This window comes from Dermacentor albipictus, chromosome 8 (genome assembly GCF_038994185.2).
Source record: "Dermacentor albipictus isolate Rhodes 1998 colony chromosome 8, USDA_Dalb.pri_finalv2, whole genome shotgun sequence".
Taxonomy (NCBI): Eukaryota; Metazoa; Arthropoda; class Arachnida; order Ixodida; family Ixodidae; genus Dermacentor; species Dermacentor albipictus.
The window spans coordinates 128,859,494-128,878,717 of NC_091828.1; the positions used below are offsets into that span (position 1 = coordinate 128,859,494).

General features: G+C 46.5%; 1 protein-coding gene across 1 annotated transcript in view; it reads right to left on the reverse strand.

Moving 5' to 3' along the window:
* Positions 1-19,224, reverse strand: part of LOC135918962 (uncharacterized) — a 128,920-nt gene that overhangs the window by 10,932 nt on the left and 98,764 nt on the right. Inside the window, exons 2-12 of the mRNA XM_065452679.2 lie at positions 16,393-16,626; positions 15,477-15,536; positions 12,563-12,669; positions 10,704-10,903; positions 8,623-8,870; positions 7,091-7,265; positions 4,761-4,835; positions 3,554-3,664; positions 3,207-3,260; positions 2,788-2,859; positions 1,276-1,350 (exon numbers count right to left, since the gene is read on the reverse strand). Coding sequence (XP_065308751.2) covers positions 1,276-1,350; positions 2,788-2,859; positions 3,207-3,260; positions 3,554-3,664; positions 4,761-4,835; positions 7,091-7,265; positions 8,623-8,870; positions 10,704-10,903; positions 12,563-12,669; positions 15,477-15,536; positions 16,393-16,626 — 1,411 coding nt within the window. The remainder of the gene's footprint in view (positions 1-1,275; positions 1,351-2,787; positions 2,860-3,206; positions 3,261-3,553; positions 3,665-4,760; positions 4,836-7,090; positions 7,266-8,622; positions 8,871-10,703; positions 10,904-12,562; positions 12,670-15,476; positions 15,537-16,392; positions 16,627-19,224) is intronic.

The window sequence follows — 19,224 nt, forward strand, 5'->3', positions numbered from 1 at the left end:
CCGGGCGCATTGGCGTCTACGATAAGAGTGTGCGATAAGAGTGTGCTTCGCACTGTGTGACTGTGCCAAGAATGCTGCGCCAAGTGATCGTCCGAGAACACGGTTTCCGATCGAAGGAATATCGAACTCGAATTGAACTCTCGGGTTTTTTGTGCCAAAACCACGATTTGATTATGAGGTACGCGTAGTGCGGGAATCCGGATTAATTTTGACCACCAGGGGATCTTTAACGTGCCCCTATTGTACGGGATGCAGCCTTCATTAGGCCCGAACCGTCATTAGGCCCGCGCCTGCGAATCCTCGGCGCTCTGGCAAAGTCGTCTTCACGGCCGGACGCACGGTCATCTGCATCATTGGCTCTTATGCAAGAAAACGGGCTGTCGCCTTATTGATTATTGATGTTTCATGGCAAACTGGCGCAATAAAAGAAATGTACGAAAAAGTAGGGGTTTCCAAGTCTTCCGCATTTCATTCAAAATTCCCAAATATTCGCTTCTATTCGAAAATAAGGGATAACAACACTTGTTGGAGCCTCAAGGGAAAGAGTCTGTTGCAAGTCAAGACTGCTCCGAATGGTTCTGCTAAAGGAGAACCGTGGCTCTTGCACACAGGCATCCGTTCCATGAGCGGAAGCATGCGGCAGATGACTTGTTCTCCAGTTATGCAATAACAATGCGTGACATTTAAGCTGCCCACATGTAAATTTGTTGCCTCGTTTAAGCATATCAATTTATGATTACCCAGTCTGACGGTGTGCAGTGCTGCAGCATTAGACCCCCCCTATTTCAAGGCAAAACTCCGCATGCATCTGGCGGCTTACTGTTCCCTTGCTTGATTGCTGTAGTTCTCATGGTGCTCAATAAGAATGAAAGCAGATGTTTCACATTTAGAAGCTCTCAATTATTTGGCCGTCCAGTTGCGAACGGTATTACATGCATGTGTGTCAAATAATCTAAATAAGACATTCTTTTTTTCTTTTTGCAGTACGGATTTATTTGAAAGTTTGTATTTCGTTTTCTTTAGCAAGGTTAACATATTTGATACGCCTAAACATTTTCCACATTTGAACACCCATATTAAAGAGAAAATTCCAGGCGACCTACCTGTACTTAATGGCGTACTACATATTACGGCGAAGACACCGGACTGCATCATGATGGAATGCCAGCGCTGTGTAAACTAGGCACTACTTCGTGCAACTGAATATTGATGGCCTTATTCGTTGTTGCCGCAAGACCGTGTAAGTTTACAGGCACAGTGCGGATCAAATCATACCGGCGGTCCAGCTGGTCCAGGGGGACCGGGACGACCTCTTTTCCCGCGACGACCAGGATCTCCTTTCTCGCCTTTCTGCGGCACAAAAACGGACGCTTGCGTCACATGCATGGCACTACTCTGATTTAATAACGCCGCTCTAGTGTGCTCACAATATTGGTCGCAAGGAAAAGAGTCAAAAAGCAGAAAGAACATGCGTATAAAAAAATAGGGACGACATGCATTCGGTAAAGGTGCGCGCGATGAGACCGGTGCGTGATCGCATTTGGAACTTCCAACTTTATTCATTCAAGCACACATACAACTTATACCTGGTGGTGGTGTGGGAGAGGATGGCAAAGAGGCAGCCATATCCATGACAATGCTCCAAAACTCGTCCAAGCCAAGAAATTGCAGAGCGCTCAGTAAATTGGGCTGTTGCATATTTTTTAAGAAGATGGTAATGAGAGAACCTCACATTAAACTATACGTCGATATATTGTGCAAGTGAACAATATCTTGCCCAGAGACGCCGATCACCTGGTGTAACTTCTAATTCCTAAGAGTCATAATGACGATATCCAGCAAGACATGCGTAATAAAAACTCTTCATGGCACCATACAAGTAATAGTTCAAATAACGAGCCTATGTCGCTTGTAGGGTATGTGATTTACGTATATGGTGGCTCAATGTTTAAAGAAAGCTATAGGTGTTTTAGTGGAGCCAATGACTTAAGCACGCGAACGCTTATTGAGCAGATAACAGTGTAACGAGAAAGAGACAGACGAAAATGAAGAAAATAAAACAAAAATAAGAAATACCACACGTAAGCTTCGGAGGTGGACGGAGACAGCCGCACAGATTTAAAGAGCAGGCTAGTCTCAGAGTCAGAAGGACAAGCGGACATTGGCAGGGTGCTTGATACTTCAGACCGGCATTCGCCCGTGTGTTGTTGCAACAGACAAGCTGAAGGACGAGAGAGAAAATTTACTTGCCATTCAGCGTGGCCTTCGAGATTCGACGGTGCGCGCTGCGCGCAGCCATATCTCGGAGACCATGCTTCAACACAAATAAGTTCACGTCACTAGGTAAGGGAGCGAAAGAGAAGGAATGGCAAAGGCCCTGGAGTTTAAGTTGGCCAGAAGGGCCCGCAAGGCGTTGGAGAAGGTTAAGGCTACGCTTAGTCGTGGATAGCGGACAATAGATAGGACGCTCTCTGCAGAAGAAGCCGACATTGAACGTTGCAGTGTTACCCTTCTTGCTTGATATTCGTTGCGGAGACTCATATTAAGTGCTATGAGATCAGCACTCAAGTCGCGTCTGTTTCTCTCTCGCTCCCCTGTCCCAATGTTGCTTTCCTTGGAATGACGAAACGTCAACCTGCACCTCGAGATATAAAGTTCGCACCTATAACACAGGTGCTGTTGTCTTAGAACAGCACTGCACCGTGGTCAATTGAATTAGTCTGCTGATGATGGTGACGATGATTGTGATGAATGAGGCACAGGCATGCAGGCATAGGCTTTGCTCACTTCTGGAATGAAATCCTCTCTCCTGAAGGACGCTCCCGGCTCACCCTTGCTTCCCGGTTCACCTTTGTCGCCCTGCAGGAATGACGTTTTCCATGGCTTGCACGGAGGTGACTTCTCGGGGAGTCAAGCAATATTGTCGTGCTTTAAGGGCCAGACATATATTTCAGCAAGATAGCTTATATATATATATATATATGTATGTATGTATATATATATTCCTTGTCAAAAGTTTCGAGGGCACTGCGTAGATGACTGGACGCATCGTCAGGCAGCGTGCTAGAAACCCTTATGTCGCAGAGTGGAAGGCGTCATCTTAAAATCAGCTGACGACCTGTCTGTGATACCTTGTCGGTGGTATTTCTTATAATACAATGTCGGGGGCTGCTGTACACTCGGTGAACGGGCAGAACGAGACATACCTTCAACCCGATCAAGCCGCGTGGCCCGCGAGGACCTTCATCTCCTTTTTCACCCTGTCGGAGGAACAGGCAAGATTATGCTGATATGTACGACAATCCGCCAATGCGAAGCAGCTTGCTGTTTGAGCACAAGAGGTAATTCATGTTAACTTTCGCACGACAGGAAAGTTTTGATAATGACGACGAGATGGCAAGTCACACAATGCCAGGAGTACAGTGCGCATACACATTTTGATAAGGGGACGCACTATAATGCGAGGACGTATATCCAAAAAAACCCGCGTTCAACTGTGAACACGTGCATTCACTGATATGCTCAAACTTATCGTGAGTATGCTGTATCATACCTTGAGGCCCGGCTCGGCCGACCTCTTCCAGGGTTCCGTCTCAGATGCTGGCTTGTCTTGGCTGCCGTGCGGCTCCGCACGCTCCACCCACGGTACGCCGGAGGCGTCATTCTGCACTCGAATAAGTAAGGAGAGTTGTGTCATACATGTAGTACTCGTACATATAGGCTGTCCCGGCTATAATTAGCCAGGACATCAACTATAAAACCATAGAGAAAGTGAATTCATGCGATAATAAAGCTTATGTCATGTTGTTCGTAGCCGTCTTCCGCAATTGAGGTTACTTATTCTAAGAAATCTATTACAATAGGCCGAAATTATGTAAGCACCTTACTAAATACTTATTTATATTTTCGACTAATGCGGTAGCTTTACACAACCGTTGAAAACATCAAATTGTGTCATGGTTCCTTGCGCGCGGCCCGTTTCTCCCCGTTGACAAGAGAGCACGAAAGCGAACACGAGTAAACCTTTATTTTCATAGATAAATTCCCCCCAACCCCCCATTTGTCCGTATCTTTTTCTTCTTGCTGCTCTGTTCGTCCGACGGCGCGCACATTTAACCCTAAAAACTACAGGGGAAAGAGAGAGGGAAAGAGGAGCATGTTATGGTTGCGAAGCACACAGTAGGCGAGCAGTGAGAGAGAGCCCCCTTGGGGAAAGCGATAGGCGTAGCGTTTTTGCCTATCTTTATAATTATGGACAACTGACGCCGGCCAACACCATTATCGATACGCCACCGCTTCGATTAAGAGGCCGACGAGATGAAAGTCGCAATCATCCATGTGCAAGTGTTTTGAGTGCACGGTCTTCGAGGCACACAATGCGGATGTAGAGGTAACTTCTCGCTTTCAGCGGTAAAAGCATAGCGCGGTACGATTATCTGTGTTCGGACAACGCTCTCTAACTTTCTCGTTTACATGTAGTTATTGAAATAGTATATAAAGACTGGTTCAATATTTTCAGCAAATAAATACTGCAGCCGAATTCACATGTTAATTGTATTCGCCATTGGGTGCGTACCTTCGCTCATATTACACCCAGTATTAGGACTGGCTGGAAAATGCGCTTACGAACAATTCTAGCGTTAAAGGGCTTTGCTCACACGATGTTCTCACGCCAGAACCGTTTGTAAGAGCAAAATACTCTGTCTGCTTGTTTTCGCCAGACTACTTCAACCATGATAAATTGCAGCGACCAAACTTGCCTGATATCCTAGAGTGTCCTGGCAAAGAGGCACAAGTACTGGGACGCTGAAAAGCCGCAGCGTCTGTATGCGGCCCTAAAGGGGAGAGAAATACAGAAACAAAAAGTTATAATGCGAACAACTTATATCCAACTGAGTATATCTCATGCGACGAACTCTATAACGCGGTGGTGTTTGATGCAAACATTACATTCACAGATGATGTGTGTCTTGTCAGCGCCTACCTTTGTACTGAGGACCCTGCTACCTTTAGCGAGTCTATAACCAGTATAGCAAAGAGGTCGCTTTTCACTGTACACTTTACGTATCGCTGTAGAAAACGCGTCTTGTACTAACAAAGATTCCTAACACAGTTATTGCTGGTAGCCCGACTTAACTTCTTGCGTAAGAAACAGTTACCGGTGCAAATCCAAACATGAGGCCAATTATAGGGCAGACTAACAATTACAGTTTAGCGCTAAAGCAAGTGAGATGTGGACATCTCCCCAAGCTCATTTCTATTTGCCTAACGTTAGCACATTTCGCCGTCTGCCCCCATGCAGGCATTTAAACAGTATGAAAATTCGTATGGCGTAAAAACCCGAAGGTGCACGGTGGGCTTCAGAAGAACCACCAGTTGGGCTAGGCTACATTCCGGTCATCACGATAACAGAGCGCACGTCCTTCTCGCGTTCGCGCTCATGCGGGTGCGAGCGAGGCTCGTTCACTAAGCGATGGTCCTTTACTCCGCGGCGCAAAGCGAACAACGCGGAAAGGTCCGTCGGCTCCCCGACAGGGAGCAGAGAAGATGCGAGGCAGCCAATAGATGCGGTACTCAGAAAATAACACACAGCACGATAGGCGCGGCTTCTGGGCGAACGTTTTCGCAAGACCGATCGAGTACGCGTGGCTGCGGCTAAGTGCCACGTCCAACTGGTGGCGGGTCTGCAGAGCATCCGCCGCGTTGAGGAAGCACTCCGTGGTTGTAGGACTGGTTTAGAGATCGGGGGGCTCCGCGGTGAGAGAGTTTCAGGGAGGGCCAATCCAAGCGGCGCGTCCAGGTGGCGTGTACTCGCACAAGCGACCTGCGCTGTAGAGGGAGGGAAAAGCACGGGGTGCGCGGGAAAGTGGTCCCGACGTGGTCACTGACTCACACAAGTTCGGGTTCTTGCTAATTGCGATGACGGACGCCGCAGTGGAAGGATCCAGAGAAATTACGAGCTCACGAATTTTTTTAGCGCTCGCACAAACCATGGCACATGAGAATGTTTGGATAATTGCGCCCCCATTGAAGTGTGGTAGCCGCCGCGAACATAACCCGCGGGATCGTGCTCAGTCAGCACGACAAAGGCAGGGTGCACAACCTGCTCTTCTCAAAAGGACAGAAAAAGAAAATGCGCGGCAACTAGATGGATAATTGTCAATCTAAGCGAACAGCCGAATGTTTCAAGAGAGCTACTCTCTTTATTAAAGGAATGGTGTGCTTGAGGGCGCATATTTCATGCAGTGAAGATATTTAGGTTGCGTTCGTGGCTCCACTGCGTTATTCAGTAGAGAACAGAGCCCTTCGCCAGCACACCTGTAGCTGTAGTATCGGTGGACAGCAACCACCAACCACGATAGCGGACGAAAGAACCAAAGAAGGCTTATTGGCTTCAATAATGTACAGACATGTGTGCACATGTTAGTGTTTTTTGACGTACACAAGTATCTTGCCGAGAAACCACACAAGAATAAAGTTTATAAAAACAACTTAATTGAGCCCTAGCTCGCACTTAGTATAAGTACGCACTCTAATGAATCTGGAGTAATAACTAATCATGTTCTAAGTTGCAAATGTGAATTAATGAGCAGTCATCGCGTTAACGCGCCGAAACCGAGCAACAAGGAAGACACCGACACCTCACTGCGCCTGTCTTCTTTTTTGTCCCGTTCCCGCGCTCTTTTCTTCATAATAATCATATACCCTTATATAAGTATAACATATAGGCTTAGTGAAAGAAAATAAAAGCTCTGCGTATCAACAGAAGCACTAACGGGAAAGCTTACTGAAGATCGCGAGACAATGTAGGAAAGAAAGTGAGAAATTGAAGGCGCGGAAGAGAAAGCCACACGTACTTCCAGAGCAGACGCTATTTCTCGAGTATTCTTGCTGAGATCACGATCAAGATCTACGCAGGGGCCACTTCATGCTTAGAATCGACAACGTGCTTAAGTACCGGAGAGCTGGCGAACGGAAGGAAGCGACGCGTAGTGGGGGGCGGCGGAGTGATACTGTATATATTATGCACGTGTGCACAAGTGCCTGAGGCTTGGCCAAGAGGGCAGATTTGACGGGCAAGGGAGCGCACCAGGAATTTCCCGCTGAGAATGGGTCCCGCCTGTGCCAGGTAGAGGGTGGAGGCGTGGTCGAACACGAGCTCCTTGGGGATGCGTGTCACGTGCTGCGCCATGCGCACGTCCTGCAGCGTGCTGCAGTTGAGCAGCTCCAGGCTCAGCTGGTTGCCAGTCGCCGTCATGCTCAGCCTGCGAATACAATGACTGCGCTGCGATGCACTGGCTCGGCGGTCGAACGCGTGGTTCAGCAAGCTCCCAACTCTTGGTTTCCGGAAAACAAGGAGCTCTGTCGACGACCTCTTCATCAATGCGACCGGCAACTTAGCACGCAGAGCAAGGGGAAAACGTCGCCCATCTGTCCCTACATCAGGCCAACAGTCCAATCGTTTCCTATCTAGTGCCTTCTTGCATAAGCTGCAAAGCACGCTGCAAATTAGCAACATGTCCAGAAGTTTCGCTCGGCTATGCATTGTGTGCGCATGCATAATAAATAAAAGTCAGTTATTACAGAACGCACGACTGACATTCAGCAGTTGCCTATTTTTTTAGTGCGCAATCGAGCATAACTTGTAGACCTATGATAAATCTAGCCAGGTGTCATGTGCGGCCCACAAGTGTGCATAATTACGGTTTTTGAATCCTATACTTTGTTATATTAGGCCACACTGCACCCAAACGAACCTGGACAGACATCCACGTGGGCAAACTCTCGCGCTCTTACTGCGTTTCTCAATTATGCGATCATCCACTGATTTGCTCAGTAGTTTTGCAATTTGCATTGACTAGAAGACTTCAAACATAAAGGTTTGATATACAGCTGCACAGTACGTTTGAAAAGTTCAGTCGGCTTTGTCTGACGCCTTTAGTTTCGCAATGAGCGTCTGCTGCATGCGCGCGGCTCGTGGCCGGTCTCCTTCACGACAGAGCGCACTGCTTGTGGTATGCAGGGTTCAGCAGAGACCAAAATGGAGACATTCGAAACCTTCGGCTACACCCTTTCTCTTCTATAGAAAATAAATAATATTGTTTTAAAAACAAACAAAAATACGAAATAAAAAATTAATTAAAGAGCACTTTAGCATCCGCAAACAACACATACAGTATCGAGGATAACAAAGGCGGCACAACAACAACAAACACAAGTCACCGCTTAACATCGTCCGTAGTCTTTCTAAGCACACTATAATGAGAATTTTTTTCCCCTGCACTGAGCGCTGTCATCCCAAAGCCGACAGCTGGCCAAACCAAAGTGCGCGGCTTGTCACACTGAAGTGCGCGGGCACGCGTAAGTTATAAACGTAAAGACAGAAGCGAAATGTCCATTATGGTTACGCGCATCGTTTGGTTCACACGAAGATGAAGAGACGGAGGTGAAGTCTTCTCGCATTGTTAAAAAAATATAGTTATGTGTGTCGCAAACACCTCTCAGTGTCGCAAACACCATGCTTTGCCATTCAGCAAGAACTAGTCTCGTTTAGAACCGATTGTTAGCCTTGCATCGCGCATTGCTTCCGACACTACTCGCGGCAACGTGCCGAAGCCTCACCTGATCCATCCGTGCGGTCCGGTGGCCTGCTTGGGCAGCCGGAAGGTGGCCAGGCGCTGCGATCCGAGGTGCATGGACACGTCCGTGTAGTACAGGCTCACGTGGGACGCGTCGCGGGACACTGCCAGGCCCAGCTGGACCAGCGTCTCGGACGGATTCACGACGGCGAACAGGAACTGCTCGTCCTCAATCGAGTCGGAAGGAGCCTCAGCGTGGCCGGGGTGAGATGCGGCCGGCCGGAACACCGCCTGCGGTGCCACACACGCGGGCCACTGGTCGGAACCGCAGACTGAATACCCCGGCAGCTTGCACGGGAGCTGCTGCTTTTACAGCGGAGCGGTATATGGCCAGGGCACCATAGAATTTTCGTGTCCGCGCACAAAAATTATCATCACCAATAGCTCATAACCCCGTAAGCACTCATACCCCGTAAGCAAGCAAAAAAATGCAATGGTTCATAGCCCCGTAAGGCAGAGTCTACATCCACTCAGCAATGTGAAGCGAACAGTGCTTACATTCTTCCTAATCACGCATAAAACATGCAGAGCAGCATGTCGAAAACTACCATAACCAATGGTTCATACCTCCGTAAGCAAGCAAAAATTATTTATTTATTTTATTAATACAGGTACGGCACAGGTTCCGCGTGGGAACATTGTGTGAGGGGTGGAGTACATATTTTTGTTCTACAGAGAGCTATCGAGAAATATATATATCCCTCATATGACATACCCCCGTAACGTCACTCACTTTGCGTGGGTTAGTTGCGATGACACTACCCCTGTGGTCGATTTCGGTAATTTTAATGGGAATGTGTCGGGACCGAAAAGGGAGGGGTTTGCGCGTTTCGTGTAGCAGAGATATCGCTTGCGACGCCACCCCGATCCGGCCCGACCGACCACCCAGTGGCGTGCGTGCATCGATTTGACGTTATCAAAGAATGTGTTCGCAATTGCGAGTAGGCCGATGAGTGTATATCATAGCGACCACAAAGCCATTGTGATCGCGGTTAATGAGTGACAACGAGTGATGCAATAAAGTCTTTACCACAAGTTTTCTTACCACGATGTTTACAGGTGCGCTGGTCATCCACCTTCGCAGGGCTAAATGTCCTTGAATTTTTGTTGTTCTTAGCGCATTCGTTGCTGTTGTCTTTTTTTTCAGCATGGCCACCCACTTATAACCAGAACATGTGTATCACTCAAGATTATTTCAACACCAGGTGTTGAAATAATTAGGTCATTAATAATTCTGTCATTAAGTCACTGGTCCATGTATAGCCTATCAGCATAAGTCCACGGGCTGTAAAACGAAGACCTCTTCCAGCGACCTCCAGTTGTAGTGCATCAACCAAGTCCATCTAACGCCTACAAATTTCCAGTCTCGTTATTCCAGCCAACCCTCTGCAACCTACACCTATAGATGTTTGCCTTCATTTGGTTGTCATTTCGTGTCTCTTGGATGCAAAAATGCATATATATCCCCTGTCGATGTTAGCCTTAGCATATTTTGCAAGGCCTGCCTATCAGTTCATATCTCTTATGTCTTCACTACAACTACGCCTAAGTATCCCTACTCCTGCATTTATATTCTAGCAAAGAATTATCTGGAGTACATGTACAGTAACCGTCGCCCTAGCTTAATGTGGTTTTGATATTAGAAGTAAATAATTCTCGGTAAAAGCACTGATGGGACTCGAAGGGCAGTACTGGCAGGCTGTTTAAAACTTCAAGCTGGTTAAGTTAAGAAGCTACAATGACGTTAGAAAGTCAGTACGTGCCTATAACTGCCTTACTGCCGAGCTCCTCTAGCGTAAGATTTCCCCGTGTAATATTCGTACGAAGTTATTTGAGTGAACTGGTGAATCAATCAGCTAGATTGATTCACCAGTTCAGCAACAGGCGAAAATAAAGTAACACAGCACATTCTTTTGTGCGTGTCTGCGTGGAAAGTGCACTCGTGTTGTCTGATCCAGCAGGCAACGCGTGCCATGCGAGACGTTCTAGCGTAATTCGCTTGGTTGTGCGTTTCACGTCACTCCGAGAGACATAACAGGACGCGGTCTCAAGCACGCGACTCACGTGCAGGGCGAAGTCCCTAAACAAAGCCGCGGGAAGCAGCAGACGGTAGGGGAACTTGACGTCCGCTCTGGGGCCGAACTCGAGCGCCAGCGACGGTCCCGACTCCGGGTCGCCGGCGGCGAAGCGCACCGTCTCCGGCGAGGCCGCGCTGCCGCTGGGGCGCACGCGGCGCAGCAGGTCCAGCTCGGCAGCAGGGTAGCCTGCAACGACGCGACCGGTGTCGATGGGAGGCCGACGACGGCGTCCACGCGCACGTGACCGCGGCACGGCGCCTCGCCATGAGATGCGATGCGTTTTAGATAGAAATGTTCCTGGCTCAATGATTATGCAATGTAGCGCGGGTACGTCGACATCACCGTCCACCTCAGCACAGAGCAGGAGTGCACCGGCTGTCAGCGGACCCAGCGTTTACTAGTTCCGTCTCTGTTCGGCAACTGCGCTTTCCTCGTGCCAGGAACATCCTGTGCGCCCAAAGATTTCGTGATGCCCTAAGGGAAATTTTTTTGGCGGACAGAGTCAGCCGTGTTGGTGGCCATGGGTTACCGAAACTGTAGTTTCGTGTAATTATGCGGAAAGCAACGCCTGGGTAAATAATGTGCTTCTTTACAGCAGTTACATAAAAAAAGCAGCAGAGGCATGAGGCAAAGACTTATAGTTCAGAATAAAACAAGACATGCATTCGTGTATCAGCTGTCACTAATGCGTTGTTTATTCTCAAGAACAACAATCCAGCCGAATTTGCAAATTGCCTCATACAAATAACTTCTTTCACTCGTTAGATTAATGTCGGGGCATAAATGTAGAAGTTAATATTCTGAACTGTGGGCTCAGTTTTTGAGACACGGGAGCTACGCAAATTTGTTGCAGGACGTTGATGTTATCGAAAGCTGGTGATGCGGAGCACGTATCACCTACCTCCACTATCACTGTCGATCGAATAGTTTGCAGAGTCGAATGCACGCGGTCGTTCACAGAAGATTAATTTTGTAGTATGCCTAGATGGCGGTTCCTTAGAACAATGTGATTTATCAGCATCACTGTGAGCACGTAAATAGGCTGTCTCAAGTGTGGGCCCCTCTGGACTGAACGAGACTTGTCGGTTGAACGAGAATGAGTGCCCGCCATCGCTCATTCCAGCAGCAGAACTGCGCACAACTTGGATTCGCATTTGAACGATTCATCGATGCAACAAAAGTGAACGGTCTAAAAGAACTATAACTGTTTTGATATAGCGTTGAGTACATCGATCGCGGGAGAGATACGACTGGAGGGATTCTCCAACTCGCTTGATAATTCAGTTCCAAACGGAACTGACGGAACTCCTTCCAGACGGAACTCCAGCTCCAAACTGGCGTCTGTCAACACCTCGACTGCAAGGGAGCCTCAGGACATAATCTGGTGACACCTGCGCTCGTATCTGCGCGATGACTGTTGACATAATTCACTATTCGACCGCAGTTTCGATCTACTGCGCGTTGTCGTGCTATGTTGGCTAAACAAATGCCCATGAGGTTCTCGCAATGGTGTGCAACCCATGAGCCATAGGAGGTGAGGACAGCGCATATTCTGATTGGGAAGAGCAAAAAATAAAGAAAGGAGAATACGGCACTGTTTAATATCTCTTTTCTATTATATTTTATTCCCCTAACCCCCTTTCTCCCGCACAGGGTAGCAAGCCGTTATAAGAACTGGCTAACCTTCCTGTCTTTCCGTCTATTTCTCCTCCTCTTCCTTCTCATTGGGCGTAACTTCTTACTATATCAAATCACACTACTACTGCACCGACTCGTCGCCGGTAAGAACGAAAGAACCTAACGTTTTCAATTATTGTAGATTTGTTAACAAGAATAACTAATCACCAACAGCAGCCGAGATGTCGCGCAGTGGGAAAGGCAAGGAGCGGGTCGACCTTTGCGATGTCGCCAACTGAGCGGCCATGAAGCAGACAAAAACCGTGGACACGTATCTGAAACACGGAGAACGAGAGAAAAAATTGATCGTGTGAGAATGATCGACGGCGGCCGTATAGCCGAACACTTAATTCTAATAAAAGGCTATTTGCTTCAGTAAAGGAACAATGCGCTTAAAGGTTCATGTTTAATACAACGTATTACAGCGAAATCATAATAAGCCAACAAACACTGACACCAACGACAACATAGGGGAAATTACTTGTGCTTAATAAATGAAATAAAGAAACGAAAAATCAATGGAAATGAAAGTGGATGAAGAAACAACTTGCCGCAGGTGGGGAACGATACCACAACCTTCGCATTTCGCGCCGCGGTAACTCAATTGGTAGAGCATCACACGCGAAATGCGAAGGTTGTGCGATCGTTCCCCACCTGCGCAAGTTGTTTCATCATCCACTTTCATTTCCATTGATTTATTGTTTCTTTATTTCGTGTATTAAACACAAGTAATTTCCCCTATGTTATCGTTGGTGTCAGTGTTTGTTGGCTTATTATGATAGGACTAACAAAAATCGGGCCCCTCGTTTAACCCCCTTTCTTCTCGTTTATTACAGTGAAGGTATTTAAGTAGCGTTTAATGTTTCATTGCATCAATCCAGAGACAACAGAATTGTTGACCAGTGCATCTGTAGCGGCATTACAAGTGTACATAAAACCAGTACAAGCATTTATTTATTTATTTATTTATTTATTTATTTATTTATTTATTTATTTATTTATTTATTTATTTACAATACTGCCAGTCTCATATCGAGACCATAGCAGATGGGCATATGATATGATATGATTCGGTATATTAAACATGCATACAATGCATGTTTTATATACTGAACGGTAAGAACATCAAAACATGTAAACAGAAATAGATCAAACAGGTTCAGTGCACAATTTTAGATCAATAATACTATGAATAACAAGAGCAACTCACATAAATAGCACACTTCAGGTTACATGTACGTAAATATTATTACAATGTTATAAAAAACGAAGAAAGAATCAAAAGAGGTAAATGTTTAGCTATAGTCCAGGAAATGGTAGTTCTGACGATTATATGTGCACAAGAACTATTTTTTTCCTAACTACTTATTTCATCTTCCAATAACTTGACAAAATCAGACTGCGATATACTGTGTTAGTTATAGATGCATCTAGGTTATTCCACTCGCGAACAACGCGAGGGAAAAAGGAAGACTGAAATGTATCGTTATTACAAAGGAACTCGTTTAGTGTATATGGATGTTTATGACGAAGTACGTGGGGTTTAGAAAAGGTAACGTATGCAGAGGCATTTATTTTTAGTCGGTTGTGTAGTATTTGAGGCATACATTTTAGACGAACTCGTTTTGCTCGAACAGCCAAAGTTTCAAGCCCTGACTGTGTTAGGAAAAGAGTAGCGTAATCACTGCGCCGGTATTTTCGGTGGATAAACCTAATTGCCTTTCTCTGGATGCTTTCCAGTTTAGATATGTTTGTTTTAGTGTACGGGAACCATACGACATTAGCATACTCAGACAGCTCTCACAACTGTAATGTAAGTTAAAGGTTTGACGTTAGTTGGTGCCAACCGCAGACACCTTTCGAGAAAAAAGAGTTTTCGTAATGCACAAGAAGTAATGTTGTTAATATGTGATGTCCAGTTAAGGTCGGACGTTATTGTTAAACCAAGGTACTTATGCTGTTGAACTCTAGTTACGAAGCTGCCGTTAAGTGTGTAGTGGAAAAGCGATGGGTGCTTTTTTCTGGTTACTACCATACAAACCATTTTGTTTGTGTTAATGGTCATTTGCCAGTTATCACACCATTCGGTTATTTTTGCTAGTGCATTATTGAGCAGAACTTGATCCTCGTGATTACGTATTTCTCTGTATATTATGCAGTCGTCTGCAAAGAGTGTAATTTTACAATCAATGTTATTTGTAATGTTATTGACAAAAACCAAAAATAACAGCGGACTTATTACTGAACCCTGTGGGACGCCTGATGTGACAGGCACCGGAGCAGATGGGATTTTTTCGATCACGACAAATTGGGATCGCTGAGATAAGAAGCTTTTGTCCATGCAGTAATGGGTCCGTTGCCAATCACAGCTGTAATTTTGGCAGTTAGTTTAGTATGGCACACACAATCAAACGCTTTACTGAAATCTCCTCATATATAAAAGCCGATTCGTCCCATTTATCCCCAGCAGCACGATCGCCAGCGTGGAAGGCGACCGCCGTTCTCCTCTCCTGCCGCCGGAGGGCGCAGCCACTACAGGGGCAGAAGGCGACCGCGGAATAGGACTCTGTATCGGCGGTGAGAGAGCATGTGCGGCTGCTGGCTCCTTCGAGTGCGTAGCTGCGATGTTTCTTAAATCGACGTTGGCATGAAACGCAAACACCCGTGCCAAAAGTGCTACAAAGAGAAAGAACTACTTGTTGTTTGGCTACTTACTATAGTGGAAAAGACGCCAAGCCATTTTAAGACCGCATGTCCGCATGTTACTATCCGGTCTTCTCTTCATATGGTTTCGCGTCTTTCCCATTATAATGGGGAAAGAACTTGATTTTTCCGAACGCATGTAATCTCAACAGTAAAATTTTGTTTTGATCTGAGAATTGTATCAGCCACCATGGTCCGGCCTCTTCAGTTTATCTGCTAACTTAGGTAGCAACTCGGAGGCAAGCTAATGACAGAAAGAGGCGGTCTTGTAGTGGACTTAAATTGGTTGGTGGTGGTAGTGGTGGTGGTGATAATGATTGCAATGATTATTTGGCTACAACATTTCTTCAGGTGTGTTTGTGCACCTACTGGAGCTTACCTGTAAACATGAGATGAACTCTGCATAATCGTCAGGAAGTGAAGCGAGGGAAGCAAGTTTCTGTAAAAACCCGAGAATCGAACGGTCAGCATAAGCGAAAGAAAGAGGAAGAACTAGGGGACAGTAATAGAAAACGGGGGTGGCCCAAGTTACATGTCCTGAGAGTAGTAGACAACACTGCTCATCCCTTTCAGTCCCGGTGCACGCTATTGTGCGTGATTTGTTTTTGCCGGTCATGCACAACAGTGGCAAGAAGAACAAGGCACGACATTGAGCTGAGGGTCAATTGAACCCCTATGCTTAAACACAGTCTGGCTCAGGTTCCCTTCATGCTGCAGAGTATTGCTTCGCACGATCCTTTTACTAAAAGCACTACCATTGTCTGACAGAATATGCGACACGTCGTGCTCCATCAGCAATAGCGAAGGAATAGCTTTTCCTTCTTCATAATGCGCGCGGTTAATAGTTAACTTGCGCGTGTTGTTCCAACCGGTGATTCAAGCCTTTTTAAGAAGAAAAAATAAAGAACACGACACCACTGACTATATGTTACACCAAGTTAAGCACTTGTGATATTTAACTATCACTTCAAAGAACAGATCGTCCCGTTTCTTCTTTTTCTTTCAGGCAACTTGCATAAAATTTTTTCACTAAATGCAAATTTAGTGCAATTTAGACAGTAATCAGAAGACCTCTGCAGTTAAAGTTGACCTATCGGATTAGGATACTATGTCTGTGTTCGGCAATTTTACGTCTGCGTGTTGCAGAACATTTGTCTCCATACCAATAACAAAGTCTGTGCGAAGTCGCATCCACAACTGGGCATGTTAGAATTCGATCATTTGAGCCCTTCAAGCACTTCTTTTGCAACTGGATTTCAAAACTCCGCGTCACGCAAGCGAGGCATCCCACTCACCTGACGCAGGCGCCGGGTTCTGTACACGGAGCACGACCCTCAGTGAGCCCCACAGCGGCGGCCGGCGCCTCGCAGACGCGACTGCCCGTCGACGCATGCGCAGAAGAGGAGACGGCGATCCTTCTCCTTTTCCCGAACCGTCCCGCGCCGGGAAGAAACGTCCCAGTTCGAGGCCGTCCGGTGCTCCCCGAGAATTCTTTAGCCACTCCAGTAGTGAGACCCTCCTTTCGAAAGCTGATCACCATCAGTAAAGCGTTCGCGGGAACGAACGAACGAACAGATGTGCGTGCCACATATGGACACAATAGAAAATATTATCCGTAGCTATTATTCCTTATTAACATAGATATTAGTTGTTTCTTTTGGTAAAAGGTGACGCGCCAATCTGTAAGTTGAAAATTTTTGTTTCAGAGGCGGTTGGTTTGTTGGAACACCGGGACCCCAGGACAGTTGTGCAACTGTCTTGCGTAGAATGTATTCCCGTTGCTCATCGCCAAGAAAAAGAAGACATCCCTTACATCAAAAGCGCACGCTCTGTTCGACCGTCCGCCGTTTCCGGGCGTCTACATCATCTCGTACGCGGAGGCCCGTTGCGTACTCGGCTGTTTATGCTTGCACTGGGCGGCTCGGATGCGTGGCGAGGCAGATGCGTCCTTCGGAACCTTGATTTGCCTAGCCTCTTTCTTCCTCCATAAAAGCTAAAGGCACATATTTTGGGGGCGCTCTACATTTGCATTATTTTCTGCACAAATGATTGCAACGCTGAATTTGCGAATCTTCAATTGGCCTGGTGGCCCTCCTTGAACACACTGAAAATTTTATCTGCATGGGGGCATGCTTGTTGAGAACGTTTATAATATAGACGTAACAACTAAGTTAATCGATCAGCTGCAGCATCTTAGGCGTGCCACTACACAGGCCATTTTGCAGGGGCGGGCTTCCTTCTCTTTCTGATGTTTTTGCTGCTCCCGATTCCCGTTACACTGAAATGAATGGCTGCGTTGTAATAACGCATTTGCTACTCCCCTCCATTACAGTGAAATAAATGATGGAGTTGCATTCCTGGCGCTAGCACGATTACAGAGAAAGGACGCGTAAACTTGACGCATAATGCAGCGCTGCAACGGCGCAAGTACGGTACGCATTGGCTCACCGTGTATACGATTTACAACAGCGATGCGTGCATGATGCGGCAGTGAGAGCCTGATGCCTCGAGCAACAAATTCGTGTCATGTCACTGCTCTTTGTATTGCTCTATTTCAAAAGATATTAAAGTTCTCTCAGTACGTGACCAAAGCAGAATCGGAGAAATGTAAGGGTCTTAGATTTAGTACCTACAAATATCTGAAGGATGATTCAAAGTCTTCTCGTGAATCGCCAGGACATAGAAGTTTGCAGATTCAATAGCAAGAAGCTCATCGCCGAGGTATATAGCGGCATTCCTAGTTCGACCACAGTTGATCACTTTGAGCATCCACGTTCCTGTAAGGTCCTGTCTTATCACATGGCTAGGTATCCAGGGAAAACAGGGGGGGAGCAGGAGATGGAAATCCAAGACGATGAGCAAAACGAGAACAAGGTGAAAGCGGGAGCCAACGTTTCGACAATTGGACTTGCCTTTTTCAAGGCCTTAAAAATGACAAGTCCACTTGCTGAAACATTGGCTCCAGCCTTCAACTTATTCTCGTTTTGCTCATCACATGACTAGGTGTCACTCAATAAAGTGGACTTTCAGCAAGGCTTCACTCATACGTCAAGCTTTCTTTCTTTTTTTAAGTGCCAAGAAAAGTGCTCGTGACCGCGCTCGCAAAACTGGACAATCGCCCCTTTACAGAGGAAAAAGCTCTAGGACACTGGTCCAGACGGGCCAGTGTCTTAGACGTTTAGAAATTAACGTTAATTAATGCACTGAGACTGAACCACTTCAATACAACATACTGAATCGAGTTCAGTTTGGGAGTGCCTAATTTACTGACGTAATCCACGCCCGTATTGAAAAAAACCTCCCTCGTAGTACTTGTAGTACTAGCGAAAGCTGAAAGTCGCAACGCGACGTTACGGCATAAGGCACCATAATATTTCGCAACCGATGCAGTGCCTGCCGCGGGCGTGGAGCGACGCGAGTGCTTCCGCCGTCCGTCTCAGCAAATGTCTTAACCGCCGCGGTAGCTTAACGGCTATGGCATTCTGTTGTCAATCTCGAGGTCACGTACTTCATTAGCTAAATCAATCAATCAATCAACCAATATTTTGCGAAGCCAATCAATGGCTCATATTTCGACAAGTGGCCGTGGCTCCTATTACTATCTTAATAAGCAAGATTTCATTATATGTAAGTAATTGGACCCTGTTCTCCTCCTGTATATTATTAAAGTGCATAACTTTTTTTTTTATTGGTGGTCCATAGGAGGGCGCTCCTGTGCTCGGTCATTAACACAACGTCTACTTTGGCCTGCATAGGTCTTCCCATCGCACCATCGATACCGAACACTCAACACGGGTTCACGCAGGGCTCCGTGTTTCTTTGTTTTTTTTTCTAATTCTCGAAGACCAATTTCTTATCGGCGCGAACGATTCGTGCACGCAAGCCAGCATCTGCGGTGCTGAAAAAAACCCCGCAGAGATGGTATGCCTATTAGTGGTCTTTTTTACTATTGTGGGACATCAATTGGACGTGTGATACCATTTCAGGTTGGTCGCCCTATCTGGTCGGCGCGGGTTTTGGTGATTTGTTGCCTTTTACGGTTGACTGGATGGCACCAGAGACCATAGTCAAGACTGAGCAGAGAAAGCCTGCCGAGATTATAAAGCCAACATCGAAAATTGGTTACT